This window comes from Rhinopithecus bieti, unplaced genomic scaffold, assembly GCF_001698545.2.
Source record: "Rhinopithecus bieti isolate Rb0 unplaced genomic scaffold, ASM169854v2 scaffold_7673, whole genome shotgun sequence".
Taxonomy (NCBI): domain Eukaryota; kingdom Metazoa; phylum Chordata; class Mammalia; order Primates; family Cercopithecidae; genus Rhinopithecus; species Rhinopithecus bieti.
In genome coordinates this window covers 7,539,315-7,554,490 of record NW_016806375.1, presented here as the reverse complement: position 1 = coordinate 7,554,490, position 15,176 = coordinate 7,539,315, and the positions used below count along the sequence as shown (strand labels likewise).

At 39.2% G+C, this 15,176-nt stretch overlaps 1 protein-coding gene across 4 annotated transcripts in view; it reads left to right on the top strand.

Annotated features, from left to right (window-relative positions):
- Positions 1-220: 220 nt before the first annotated feature.
- The window catches only part of FBXO38 (F-box protein 38), a 59,425-nt gene continuing 44,469 nt past the window's right edge, over positions 221-15,176 (top strand). For all 4 annotated transcript variants that reach the window (XM_017875845.1, XM_017875844.1, XM_017875843.1 and 1 more), the window contains exons 1-2: positions 221-324; positions 11,182-11,372. In XM_017875845.1, coding sequence (XP_017731334.1) covers positions 11,245-11,372 — 128 coding nt within the window. In that variant the 5' untranslated portion in view covers positions 221-324; positions 11,182-11,244. The remainder of the gene's footprint in view (positions 325-11,181; positions 11,373-15,176) is intronic.

Sequence of the window (15,176 nt, the reverse complement as noted above, 5' to 3'; positions counted from 1 at the left end):
AAGACCAAACCACACGGTGGAGACTGGTTCCGGCGCATCAGACTCAGTGCTTCCGGCATGGCGCTTTAGTGTCACGTGAAAGACCAGCACCTCCTGAGCCATCCGAAATGCCACGCTGAACATGGCTGCCGCGCTTCGATGGTTCTTTACACACATAATATGCTTCTTTACACACATCCGGGTTGATGGTCCAGCCCCGGATGACGACACTCCGGAAATGTGCGAAAGGCGGCGGAAGCGGAAGTGCCTCGGCAGTGGGGGCCGGGGAAGTGTCTGTAGCGTCCCTCCCTCTCAACCACAATAACAGACGGAGGGTCGGCGTAGGTGAGGCGGCGGCTGAGTGGGCCTGGGGACCGGGAGCGGGGTGGCAAAGCCAGGAGTGCGTGCGGCAGGGCTGAAGTAGCTGGATGGGGGTTCTGGAACTTCCGACCGCTTAAGCTCGGCCTCTGGCCCCCTTCGGGCCTAGAGCTCCCTGAGAGATCAGGGGTTGAATTTGTAGTTCCTGGCCTTCTAGGCCGTGCTTGCGGGGTTTGCCTGCTCCTCTGCCTGGCCCCAAAATCCAGCCTAAAGAACCCTCTCTGGGCCCCAGTTTCCTCAATGAAATGACTGAGGGTGTTGGACTGGACAGCTTCTGTGACTGTCTCCCACTCCGGGCGTAACGAATTTCATGATTTTAATGTTAAGTCGCAGTTTCGGCCAGTGAAGTGAAGGAGGCCTGTGTTCAGAGTACTGAGGGGATGTCCGTCAGCAGGAAGCAGTGAACACATCTTTGAGAGGCTGCCACGCCTGAGTATCAGGATCCCTGAATTCTAGTTTTACCCCTTCCACCTATACACTGTGACCTTGTCTAGGTCCATTAGCCTTTCTGTGCTGCAGTTTGCTTATCTGTGTTGGATGCCTTTGATTCCGTGCCCTAGCTGTGGAAATCAGATTCTTAACTCCCCTTTCATGGAGCCTTTACAGACCTGAAAGGCATGTTCTCCCTGCACTCTGCACATCCAGAATTTGACTAAGAGATGTCTACCGTGTTTCTTTGCAGACACCAAGCTGGCCAAGGGCAACTGGGCACCTAGGAAGGTTCCTGTGCAATGAGAAGCTCTGTCCAGAAAACTTTGTTTTATACACCTAAACCAACAGTGTAAATCACTACAAAGTGAAAAACAGGAGACCTTGATTTTTGTTCCAAAGTTGCTGTTAACTTGATGGTTTACTTTGGCCAAATCCCTTCCTCTTTCTGAACTTGAGAATTTTTTATCAGCCAAAGGAAGACGTTGGATTAGATCACTGGTTTTTCATCCCCTTTCCCATTCCCCCAGCACAAGTGAAGGATAAAATAATAGTTCTATAAAGCCCTGATTTTCTCAGGGAGGGAGGAGGTCCAGTTTGGAGGGTATGTGTTACATAGGCATAGACTGAAAAAAATCCGCTTGTGATTTTTAACTTTCATTTTGAGAATTAACATTTTAGATTATCTGTAAGCCTTCTTTCCCCTCTTTAAAATGTGTGATGCTGTAATTCTGATATCCTCCTTGGGTAAAGAATGTAGAGTTTTGTGCGCCTCTTTGTTTAAATGGCTGTGTGCCCAGAGGTGCACACTTTATATTTAGTCAAACAGATACTAATGCATAGTAGGGGAGAAAAAGAAACAACTAGATTCCAGTAAGGTAGGGTGATATAGTGAAGTAAAATTGGTGGTATACTAAAATGAAATAAGGTGGTATAGTGAAATAAAATTAAAAAGGAGTTGAAGACCTAGATCCCTGCTTCACGCTGTGGTACATTCTTCCTCTGTGACTTTGGACAAGACATCTAACGTCTCTAGGTCTCACTTTCCTTATCTGTAAAACGAAGGGTTGAACTGGATGCTTCCTAGGCCTTTTTCAGCACCATAATCCTGTGGGGGGTTTTTTGTTTTGTTCGTGTGTGGTTTTTATCTGAGCAGTTTGCTGGATGTGTTGTGGTATTTCCTTAGACAAGAGGCTGTCCTAGTCAGTAGATACACTAGATAGTCTGTGATGTCATTTAAGGTCTGTGAGGTCAGATTAAGTGATATGCAAGATTACTTTGATATGAGCAAGCTGAAACCAATAGAAGCCAAAAGAAAGGCATGAGAAACTTGAAGAGCAGAGAAGCCCTTGACCAGATAGGATCATTGAGAATATTGGGAAATTTTAAGTGAGAGGTGTGTATTTTTCATGAGGATAAAGAAAAGTAATTTGAGTTTGGGATGGGAAGGAGATTTGAATTGACAAGATAGGAAGAGAAGAACACTTTTTGGAAACAACTCTGGTTTAAGAATGTGCTTGCAACACCAAGACAAAAGTAATGCTTCCTATGGCTAAGGTCAGCTAAGCAGGCAGCCACAGAATGACTGTAATATACCTAAGGTGCCCATAGACCGCTGTGTGGGAGCCTAAATTAAATGAACCATAAACCCTAATTTGTGAAGTAGGGTGTGGTCAGATGCAGTTCTATCAGAGCATCTAGAAGCCTTTCTCCAAGCACTGGGGCATTGCTCTGGAATGCCGGAAGACAGCCACGGTGGCAGAGGACTGACTTGATGATAGGATGTTTAGTGTAACCTGGGAAGTCTGTATCCCAGCCTGAACATTGACACTATTTAATCTTGGGCAAGTGATTTGTCACCTTATCCTCTCTGGTTCTGTTCGTTCATCTTAAAAATTCGGGATCACTGGATGAGCTTTGATGTCTGTGAATATGAACCCTCTGAAATCGTGTATGTATTTCTGCTTGCATGAGTCTGGAAAATGGATGTGCCACTTTCATCATATTCTCAGATGGGTTTGTGACCCACAAAAAATTGAGAACTGTGTGATTAAGTAGTCTCTCAGGTCCTCTTCAACTTTTAACATTCTGGGATTCTATGATTCTGTCATTTCTGACATTTCCTTAAGGTTCAGAGTCGGAGGGTCTAGAAGTTGCTAAGCCTATAGGTAACACCTGGTACTGCAAAGTATAGTCTTTATATATAACACTCTCCTCCTTATTTATGCAGGCAGAGCTCAGAGATACTGCAGGTTTGGTTCCAGACTACTGCAATAAAGCAAGTCACAAATTTTTTGGTTTCCCTGTGTTTACGGAAGTTATATTTTACAATGTAGTATAATCTATTAAGTGTGCAACAGCATTATATCTAAACTAATGTATATGCCATAATTTTAAAGTGCTTGATTTTAAAAAATGCTAACAATCTGAGCTTTCAGCGAGTCATAATATTTTTGTTGATGGAAGGTCTTGTCTCTGTCTTGATGGCTGCTGACTGATCAGGGTGGTGGTTGCTGAACACTGGGGTGGCTTGGCAGTTTCTTAGGACAACAGTGAAGTTTGCCTCATTGATTGGCTCTTCCTTTTAGGAAATATTTTGTTGTAGCATGCGATGTATGATAGCATTTTACTCACAGTAGAACTTCTTTCAAAATTAGACTCAATCCTCTTAAACCCCGGCACTGCCCTATCAACTGAGTTGATGTAGTATTCTAAATCCTTTGTTGTCATTTCAATAATGTTTACAGCATCTTCACCAGAAGTAGATTTCATCTCAACAAACCACTTTCTTTGTTCATCTATAAGAAGCAACTTCTCATCTGTTCAAGTTTTATCAAGAGATTGCAGCAATTCAGTCACATCTTCAGGCTGTCCATCCAGTTATAGTTCTCTTGCTATTTCCTCCACATCTGCAACAACTTCCTCCACTGAAGTCTTTCGTTGATTTTTATTTCAATCCTGCTCCTTCTGTAACCACAGAAGTCTTGAATCCCTCAGAGTCATCCATGAGGACTGGATTCCAAACTCTTGTTAATGTTGATATTTTGACCTCCTCCCATGAATCACAGATGTTCTTAATAGCTTCTAGAATGTGTATCCTTTCCACAAGATTTTGAATTTAGTTTGCCCATATCCATCAGAGGAATCACAGTCTATAGCAGCTATAGCCTTAGGAAATTTCTTCCTTTTTTATTTTTTTGAGACAGAATCTAGCTCTGTTACCAGGCTCGAGTGCAGTGGTGCAATCTTCGCTCACTGCAACCACTGACACCCTGGTTCAAGCAATTCTCCTGCCTCAGCCTCCCAAGTAGCTGGTATTACAGGCACGTGCCACCACGCCCAGCTAATTTTTGTATTTTTAGCAGAGGTGGGGTTTCACTATGTTGGCCAGACTGGTCTCAAACTCCTGACCTCGTGATCCGCCTGCCTCGGCATCCCAAAGTGCTGGGATTATAGGTGTGAGCCACCACGCCCAGCCAGGAAATTTGTTTCCTAAATAATATGATTTGAAAGTTGAAAGTTCTTGATCTATTAGCTGCAGAATGGATATTGTGTTAGCAGGCATGGAAACAATATTAATCTCCTTGTATATCTCTAACGGACCTCTTAGATGACTAGGCCCATTGTCAATGAACAGTAATATTTTGAAAGGAAACTTTTCTGAGGAGTAGATCTTAGTAGAAGTCTTAAAGTATTTAGTATGCTATGCTGTAAACAGATGTGCTGTCATCCAGGCTTTGTTGTTCCTTTTGTAGAGCACAGGCAGAATAGATTTAGCATCATTCTGAAGGGCCCTACGATTTTCAGAATGGTTAGTAAGCATTGGCTTCAACTTCATGTCACCAGCTGCATTCTCTAACAAGATAATCAGCCTGTCCTTTGAAACTAGGCATTTACTTCTCCCTAGCAGTGAAAATCTGATATGGAATATTCCAATGGAAGGCTGTACATACTGAAAATCTGTTGTGTACTGTAGCTCCTTTCAGCCGTTATCAAAGGTCGATCTTTTGGATAACTTGCAGCTTCTCCATCAACATTTGCTGCTTCACCTTGTGCTTTTCTGTTGTGGAGACAACTTCTTTCCATAAGCTCATGAACCACCCTCTGCTAGCTTTCAACTTTTCTTCTAAAGCTTCCTCACCTCTCTCGGCCTTCATAGAATTGTGGAGACCTAGGGCCTTACTCTGAATTAGGCTTTGGCTTAGGGAATGTGGCTGGTTTGAACTTCTATCCTTACAACTCAGACTTTCTGTATATCAGCAATAGGCTGTCTTGCTTTCTTATCATTTGTTTATTCACTGGAGTAACACTTGTAGCTTTCTCAAGAACTTTTTCTTTGTGTTCACAACTTAGCTAATGTTTGGCACAAGAAGCCTAGGTTTTGGTCTGTCTTGGCTTTCAACATGACTTCCTCACTAAGGTTAGTCATTTCTTGCTTTTGATTTAAAGTGAGAGATGCTCAACTCTTCTTTCACTTGAGCACTTAGAGGCCATTGTAGAGTTCTTAATTGGTCTAATTTCAATATCCTTGTGTCTCAGCAAATAGGGAGGCCTAAGGAGAAGGACAGAGATAGGAGAACAGCTAGCCAGTGGAGCAGTTAGAACGACACCATATTTATCAGTCAAGTTTGCCATCTTGTATAGCATGGTTTGTGGTACCTCCAAAACAAAGTAGTAACGTCAAAAATCACTGATCATAGCTCACCGTAACACATATAATAATAATGAAAGGATATGAAATATTGTGAGAATTACCAAAATGTGACACAGAGACATGAAGTGAGCACGTGCTGCTGGAAAAAGGCACCAATAAACTTGCTTGACACAGTGTTTCCACAAACCTTCAATTTGTGAAAGACACAGTATCTTTGAAGCACAATAAAGTGAAACACAAGGTATACCTGTACTCACCTGTCCCTCATGCTCCATGACTTCTCGGCAAGACTCCCTCCAACTCATCTTTCTCTAATGCCAGTAACTGGACTTTCCCCTCTTTACTCTTTTTTTAACCTGCTACTGCTTTGTACCTTCTCTGCCTTGTTGAGTTTCTCAAGTGAATTGAAGGCAGGGTGTTTAGTGGCAAGTGGTATTTTGGAGGTAGGAGTGAGAAAAGAACACAAGACCAGTGATGGCAATTTTCTCCTCACTTGATTTGGTTCCTCTTCCAACTAAAAATCAAATAAGAGAAAGGGTGCACATTAAAAAGGGATACCAGCCAGGCATACTGACTCACGCCTGTAATGCCAGCACTTCAGGAGGCCGAGATGGGCAGATCACTTGAGGTCAGGAGTTTGATAGCAGTCTGGCCAACATGGTGAAACCCTGTCGGTACTAAAAATACAAAAATTAGCCGGATGTGGTGGCACACGCGTGTAGTCCCAGCTACTCGGGAGGCTGAGGTGGAAGAATTGCTTCAACCCAGGAGGCGGAGGTTGCAGTGATCCAAGATCGCGCCATTGCACTCCAGCCTGGGTGACACAGTGAGACTCCGTCTCTCGAAAAAGAAAAAAAAAAAAAAGGATACCATCACCACTTACTTGGGAGTTTGTGTGAATTTCATGTTTTCTTTCTCATATAGGAAAACCAGGCCCCTATTCATCAGTACCTGAGATGAAATGCTCAGCGTAACCCAGCTGGGTATTTCACTTAAATGAAGATGAAGCCAACTTTAGCTGAAGCAACTTTGTTGTCCTTTATCAATTATCAAGACTGAGTTAGGGTGGGGGAAAATAAAATATTTTTTGACTGAGGAAGCTTTTTATCTCCTGAACATTTTCAGAGACATCTACTTGAACTTGAGAAGACTGGTAGATTTCTCCTGGCTATAAGTCCTGTCAGCCTCCTATATATAAGATAAAGATATTTTCCTTTACCCTAGTGTTCATCTCCACAAGTCCCTTCCCCACGATAGACTTAGGGCAGGGGCATCACTATTCCACCTGCCAAGTAAGAACTAAAAGACCTAAGTCTTCAATTCTAGCCATGATGTAAGAAATCTGAATCGTTTCATCTAAAATTTTGTCCTGCTAATTTAAAATTTAGGCTTTTTGCTAGTTAGTGTTAAAGGAATACTGTAGGTTAAGGTTTTTGTCAGCTTCCTGGAGATGTAACCTCAGTGTAATATTGTATAACATCATCTCTGTGAGTAATTATTTTTTAATTCTCAATAAGCGGAGTTTTATAAATGCAATGATATTTAAGGTTCTGGGTATTTAGTCTAAAAATTTAAGTATAATTTGTGCACTAGGGCTACTAAATCTAATTCACACAAAAGCACTACATTGTAAAATCCTAAGAACAATCAAAAGTGGAATCAGCAGAGGAAGATGTTATTAGGTGGTGTGAATTTGATGAAGGAAAAGGAGGAAGAAGGGATTTTTTAAAAGCTTTTATTAAAGGAATAAAGAATCAAGAGCATGATCTCCATGAAGAATTGTCAGAATTCTTAAAGCTGAACATGTGCTAAATTATAACAACTGGAGGACTGGTCTGAGCATCTAGGTAATTTGTGGGTGGATTAGTCTTTGCTGGTTAATAGTGGTGTTGAGGCTTTTACATGCTACAGAGTAGCTGTTATGTGTGTCACTGGAGTAAAATCTGATTGCATTATCGTCTGGGCTATAAGTTTGTTGCTGAGATCATTGAATGCTGTGGTAGCAAATGCCTCATAGGAGCATGAAATGGTTTTTAGAAGCAGCCTTGAACCTGTGGGATGTATATGGAATAATGGAAAGACTGATGGGTATTCATACGTTAGATATTTGAGGGTGTATTGTGAGCAAGGACTTGTTATCACCTAGAGGCAAGATTTTTTAGCAGAAACATGACTAATAAATCACTACACAAACTGCTGTGGAAGCATATGTTAAGTCCCACAGGGAGCTCAAATGAAGGAGTGAGTAAGGGAAGCTTTTACAGAGGACTTACATTGAAGCTAGATTTTTACAGGCAGTTTTCTAGGCAAAGCAGGGAAGAGAAGGACATTTCCAGTCAGAGTTAAAAGCATATTAGGAATGAAACACCAATGGTTGTTTGGGGGAACGAAGAAGATACTGGTCTGCTAGAGTGAGTATACTGAGAGCAAGTGGTAAGGATTGGAAGAAGATAAGACTGGAACATCTGGTGTTTTTAGATTAGATTGGAAATATTTTATCCTCTGAACTGGGATTCCTTGTAGGCAGATGTTTTGTTTGGCAATGTATATTGTACTTCTTAAAAACAATCTGAAAATGTCAAATGATGGAGAATAATATGAAATAAAAAGTAAAAGTTCTTTTCTGCTTTCCTAAACCTCTCTTATCACTCCTCAAAGGTTACCAGTTAATGTTTTGTTGTCATCTTTCATAAAATGTTGTATGCAGACACAGTATATTTGTCTTTTTTATCACACTTTTTAAAAAAACATTTTAGGGGGGTAATCTTTCTAATTTTTAAAATTATATTGTTGTTAGAATCATACTTTAGATGTAGTCTATGTTTTGCTTTTTTCACTTAGCACTATAAATCAGAGGACTGTTTTAAAAAGATAACTGCGGCTTCAGTGTGGAGTAAACCATAGTAAGCATTTATTCAGTAAATTACTCATGGCAGGCATAGTGTCTGCTAAGCTTTTCCTCGACCCTGAGGGTACAGTGATGGGTATCATTTAGGAAGCCATTTCAGTAGCGCACATGAATGTTATTAACTCCCGAAACTAATGGGAGTGGATGTAAGAACTGTACTGAGATAAAATTGATAAGAATAGCCAATCAATTGTCTGTGGGAAATGAGAAATCAGAATATATTTAGGATGATTTAGGATAAATTCAGGAATTTAGTAAAACACATTAGGGAAATAGGTATGTTTATTTGCATACATCTGTGTATCTTTGTTTTGGGAAGGGGGAGGGTTCGTGATATGAAGCAGTTCATTTTGGACATAATGTTTTTGGAGGATGTTCAAGTTATTGATGTGAAAATTTCTGATAGGCAGAGGAAATAAAGTTCAGAGCTCAGGAGAGGTAAGTAGAGTTGGAAATTTTTTTCTTTTCTTGCTTTTCTTTGTGTGTGTGTGTATATATATTTGTAGTAGCTAAATCCTTGGGAATGGGTACAATTGCCCACGGAGAAGAGGGCTCGAGGATGAATTAGCAAAGGAGACTGAGCAGTGGTCATAGAGGAACTACAAGAATGGAGAATGTCACTTTGGGAGCCAAAGGATGAGAGGGTTTCAAAGGAGTGGTCAGCAGTGTCCCATAATACAAATGGGTCAGATGGGGAAGCACTGGAAAGAGGCTATTGGATTTGTTGACTACATGTTCAGTGTAACCTCAGAGGTTTCAGGAGCTATCATAAGATGGAAAAATTCATTTGGAGCAGGCAGGGCAGTAAACAAGAAAAGGTGGGCAGTGATATAATCAGAAGCAGGTGAGTTTATTTATAGCTTTTCTTTTAGCTTGGGCAGTTCTGAGTATGAACGTTATTTTTCCGGAGGCCTGTTAGCCGAAATGTGATGGACAACATAGGAGTAAGCTTCTGAGAACTTAAGATACATGTCACAAATTCAGGGTAGCGTAGCCCATATACCTACTTTTTGCAGAATTTTATAGGCTCACACTACGAGGTACCTGTTGATGCCAGTCCACACACGTTGATTTGTCTAGTTTCTCGGGCCATACCGGTTAGAAACAACAAATGAGGGAGTGTGTGTGTGTGTTTGGGGGTGTGAGAGGCAAGCATGCTGACAGCCTCAAGAAGTAAATAGCACATAACCTTTCAGTGAGGGAAGAAGAGACTGGAACACACACACACAGGCACAAGAAATGATGAAGATTTACTTAGCCTAGTAGTGTGTCCATTTACTGCTGAGGCAAAAGAACCCCAGGAACTGCATGTACTTAAAAGTACCCTCTGCCCACCAGGTGCCTTTCTTCTACTGAGATGCCTGAATGCTTGGGTTCTTGAAGTGTATTGCTCTTCTCTCATTTTTAAGACCCTTTAGGAGTTTCCTATCACATTGAGGATTAAGACCCCTGCTAGCAGTTCAGCCTCATCTTATTCCCTTTTTATCTCCCTCTGTACCCTAATACCTTTGGTTTTATTTCAGTTCCTTAAAAGAGCCAAGCTCCTTTGCAGAATCCAGCACATGCCTGCGTAGCTCCAAGAATGCTTTTCTTCTTTCCTACTTTTTGCAGTGTTAATTCCTGCTCTCCCTTCAGTTATCGGCTCAATTGTCTTTTCATTAGGAGAACCATTAGTGGCTCAGGCCCCTTTGTTATATGAGGCTTTAGAACTGTGTTTACTGTCTTTGTAGCAGTTACCTCCTTGTGTAATTCTGAGCTCATTTGCGTGGTTATTTGATTATGTATCTCCACTTGCCTCTGGGCTGTTTGTTTGCAGTGAGCCCAGAGTATACAAGTGGTATTCAAAATAAATGTGCCAAGGCATATTTAAATGAATGTGAATGCACCTCTTTTCAGTTGTCAGCCTGTGCCTCCTCCATCTACAAAGCCATTAATATTAAATAGACCAGTATTTCCTATAAACTTTCCTTATTAAAATTCCTGGACAAGTTGACAGTCAGGGTGTTAACTCCACATGCTGATCAGTAGAACAAAAAACCATCTGGGTGCTCATGCAACCCATTTTCTCCCTGCTTTCCCTCTCCATTCCTCCCCTCTCCCCTATTTTCTCTTTGTTTTCGTCCTTCTCTAAAGCTTATTTTAAAAACAAAATGTGCATGTGATACAAAAGTGAAATACCATCTCAATATTCACAAGAGAGGGAGAAGGGAAGTTGCATTCTTTCTCTGAAATTGTATATAAGCTTGTGTTTATTTTTTAGGAGTTCTCTGGTTTTTATCAGATTCACAAACGGTTCCATGACTAATCTAATCCCTGACTTTATAGGTGAGAGAAAGAAGAATTTTAAAGATTATTGCAAGTTTATAGAAGTAATTTGGGGGCAGAATCAAGATTAGAACCCAAGAATGTCCTCTAGTTTCTACTATGTTAGGGGCAGTCCTAGAACCACAAGCTCCTGGAGCTGGAAGAGGTTTTGATTCCTCATTTAATGATCACATGTTACATATGAAGAAATTGATACTTGGAGAAATTGAGTGAATAAGCTAAGAAGCAACAGTACAAATTAAAACACAGTACTCATGATTCCTGGATTTTTGCTCATTCTAAATAATGCACATTTACATTATCTTCAGAAGTTGATTCTCCACTCATCTTCAGAAAAAGATGTTCTGTGCTTTTGCACTGAACAAATTAATGTTTTTATTAATTTGAATGTGGTATGTACCATTATGATACCTTTGCCTGTGTGTGTTTGAAAATAAACATTGTTTAACCTGTGTTTTAATAGGGGATGTGTTTTTTTAGACTACTTCATTCTCTGTTTGCTTTTCAGGTACTTTGAACTCAAGTAAACAAAAGGGAAGATTTTCTCTTTGATACTGGAGACTGCACAACAATGGGACCACGAAAGAAAAGTGTGAAAACATGTATCATGAATAATGAATTTCCAGAAGAAATGACAGCAGATGAAACAAAGGACTATATGAATCAACTTTCACATGAAGTACTTTGCCATATTTTTAGGTAAGATTGTGTTTGGTTGACTCACCTACCTGGAATGGATAAGAGCAAACCCTGAGGCAGTGCTGTCTAATGTGGTAGCTGCCAGCTACATGCAGCATTTACATTTCAATTAAGTGAAAATTTAAAATTTAGTTCATCAGTTGCACTGGGTACATTTCAAGTGCTTAGTAGCCATATGTGGCTAGTGGACACAGTGTATAGGACAAGAGAGTATAGACAGAAAATATTTCTTTTGTCACAGATAGTTCTGTTGGACAGCCTTTCTCTAGACTGTTAACATTTCTAGACTTCTTGGAATTTTTATTGGCAAATAGATTTGTTGACTTTTGTTACTGCATTATAATAGCACTATGTGTGTACACTGCACAATATAAGGCAGTGTTCCTGACTTTTTCTGACTACAACGCTCAGTGAGAAACATACTTGTAAGTGATTGTAACAAAGTTTTCTGAAATAATGCCCATCATAACTAAATGCAGTGCATACATTAAAGTTGTTTTATGAGCACAACACAAAAAGACTTCTAAAAAAATTACATTTTACACAAACTGCATTATAATAACAACTGTTTTGTTTTTTGTTTTTTTTTTTGAAGGAAAACTGTCATTCTAGTTTCCACTGCTCTCTTCTTTCAATTATTGTCCTTATGTATATAATTCAAATAAACAAATTCTAACATACTTTGTCGCTGAAATTAGAGACCTGAGTTTGAAGCCTGGGTACATTATTTGCTAGCTCTAGACTAATGATAGACATAATGGCAGTATTATTAGGATTCAGTGAGATAATGCGTTAAACACTTAGCACACTGAAAGCATAAATGCTTGGTGAATGTTCATGGTTTTTCTGCCTCTTTTCATATTGCTGCATGGTCTTCATAATTTTTGTTTTTACTGCTTACTATTCTATGGAATGTATAAATAACATGGTACTTATCATTTCCCTTGTCTGACATCTAGATTGTTTTCAGTTTTCCTGTTTTCTGCAGTTACAGTTGGAATTAACTTCTCTAAGCATCTGGATTTTCCATTATTTTAGGTTGTTTACCTATGAAAAATTTCTTTATATGAAGTTCTTAAGAATGTTTTGAATTTCTATAAATGAATATTTGCAGATTATGAACTTTTCAAATAGCAATAACAGTTATTTTAGGAGATCCTAGGCACTGTATTTTTTTTTTCTAATATAAATGTGTATGTCATTATTCCCTGCAGTTTGTTATTGTGTGACACATTGTAGTTTTTGCTAGTTCAGTTCTGTCTGGGATTAGAAGACCAAATTAAAAATGGTAGATTTTTTTTTTAACAAAACAAAATGATATTAACTTTCATCTGGCAGAAAAAAAAGTCTGTCAGAATAGCCAAAAATTTTCAGAAAGAGAGTCTTGCAACTACCAGATGTTCAATTACATTCTAAAATGTTTTGGAAAAGAAAGCCAGACAGTTGGGTGAAGGAGACAAACATAGGCTCCATTCAAATACATGTGGAGATCTAGTTTATGACAAGGTTGTATTCACATCAGTGAGGAAAAGCTGGGTGGACTATTCAGCAACGATGTCTCAACTTACAAACCATTTGGAGAAAAAAATAAAAGCACATTTTTATCTCATGTCTTACAGCTAAATTCAAAGTGGATCAGTGAATTAAACAATAAATCCTTCAGAATTCTTTAAGAAAGCGTAGGTAAAATTGCATCTAGGGATAAAGTTGGATAATGCTAGGAAGAAATTGGACCATGCATTATATATATATATTTTTTTGAGACAGAGTCTCACTCTGGCTGGAGTGCAGGGTATGATCATGGCTCACTGCAACCTTGAACTCCTGGGCTTAAGCTATCCTTTTGCCTTAGGGGCACACACCACTGTGCTTGGCTAATTTTTTTATTCTTTCATAGAGTCAGGATCTTGATTTGTTGCCTAGATTGGTCTTAACTTCTGGCCTCAACCGATCCTCCCATTTTGGCCTCCCAAAGTGCTGGAATTACATGCATAAGCCACCACACCTGGCCATTGGACCATAATCTAAATTGAAAATAGAACAGATAACGTTGTGCAGTTCAAACAGAATGTTCAAATGGAAGGGGTGGAATCAAGTCAAGATATAACGGTAGTTACAATGAAGAAAACAGAGCATTTGACAGCATGTAGAAAGAACCATGAACTTAGTGCTTGAACTTCATGTGTTTATTCTGAAAACAAACTAAATTTTGTTTCATTTTTAGTCTTCCAAAATTTTGATTTGAGGACTCATTGTGGTGGTGTAGTAACCACTTAACATGTCTTCATGAAACAAGAAAAACTATGGCCTTCCTTAAAAGAAACCTAATCTTTGCTGTCCCTGCTATGCTGTCTTTTCTAAAGTGTTATATTTGCTCTGTCTTCTGAACTCTAGTCCTTTGACTATATAACCATGAAGAAAAAACATGTTACTTTTTAGGGAAAATATGATGTAAAATAATCTTGATTTTGTGATTATTCATCTGTTTGTATTTAAAGGGAGTATAAATTTAACCTCGGCAAATACGTTGGATAACAATATTTAGGAGAAAAATATTACCGTGGCAAAATTAATTTAGAAAGCAAATTTAATGTTTTCATTGTTTATAAAATGTGTTGTCATGTTTCTGAAAATTCTACTTACAACCTAAGTTATAGAGACTAAATTAAGTTATGGCTAGCAGTAATGCTTTATTTTGTATAAGGTTTGATTTAAATCATTTTAAAGGGGTAAGAAGAGGACGAGAAGTAGAAAAAAAATGGATCAGATGAATATTCGACAGGCATATGTGGACTTTTCTTTCAGAATTAGCAGTGTTGTTAAGAGTTAGTGTCAGACAAAACTGTGTTGTCATTCCTGACCCTTTCGCCCTCTTACCTAGCCATGTGACATTTTGCAGGTTTAATTCTTCTGAGCTAATTTCAGCACTTGTAAAATGGAGTAATAATAGTGTATACTATGTCAGTGAAGTGCCAACAGATAACAGAAAATACACTTACCTGGAATTTGAAGATAATTTAGTGAAGGGACTATTTACAGAGGTGTAGGTGGAGTTTAGGGAACAAGTAAGGGATGATGAAGAATTCATCTAGGGGATTAGCAGCAGTAGAAAGGCAGCATTGCCACCTGCAGCCCTCCAGCTGGTGCTTCTCATTGGCTAAAGTTAACAGCCAGAGATGGATAGGGAACACAGCAGGTCAGAGAGGGGGAGAAAAAGGACTGGGAGAGAGCTGTATGGCAAACAGGAACCAGCTAGTTACCTCTTAAGGTTGTTGTGAAACAATGAGTAGAGTGTGACGCAATACAGGTTCAGTAGGTAAAGGTAGCTTTAACTTTTCAAAAAATTTAATTAAGTGTGTGTGGAGGGGTCTTAAGAGAGAAAAATAGACCTTTCAGAATATGTAATAGAACAAAAGTCAGGGTTAATTGAAAGTTTCAGGAAAAGATAATAAAGAAGAATGGAAAAGAGGAAGTTGTAATTCAGATGAAGTGTCTTAATACTTATGCAATACTTTTATCAGTGTATGTGACCTTAAAGGTAAAAAAAAAAAAATCTGGGAAAAGAAATTGTGTACTATATGGCTAGCACACATATTTGTTGATGGAGAAGATAGTAGGGTTTGCAGGAGCAGGAGGGTGGAGTTGAGAGGGAGCAAAGTGTCCCTACAGGAAGTAGATTCTGTAAAAGATATGAAATAATATTGCCCATGTTCAAAATGAGTAATTCTCTCTGATCTTTCTCAGGTTCCTTTCTCATCACATCTTGAAAAGCACTTATTTTTTTTTCTTCTTTTCTTTATTTTT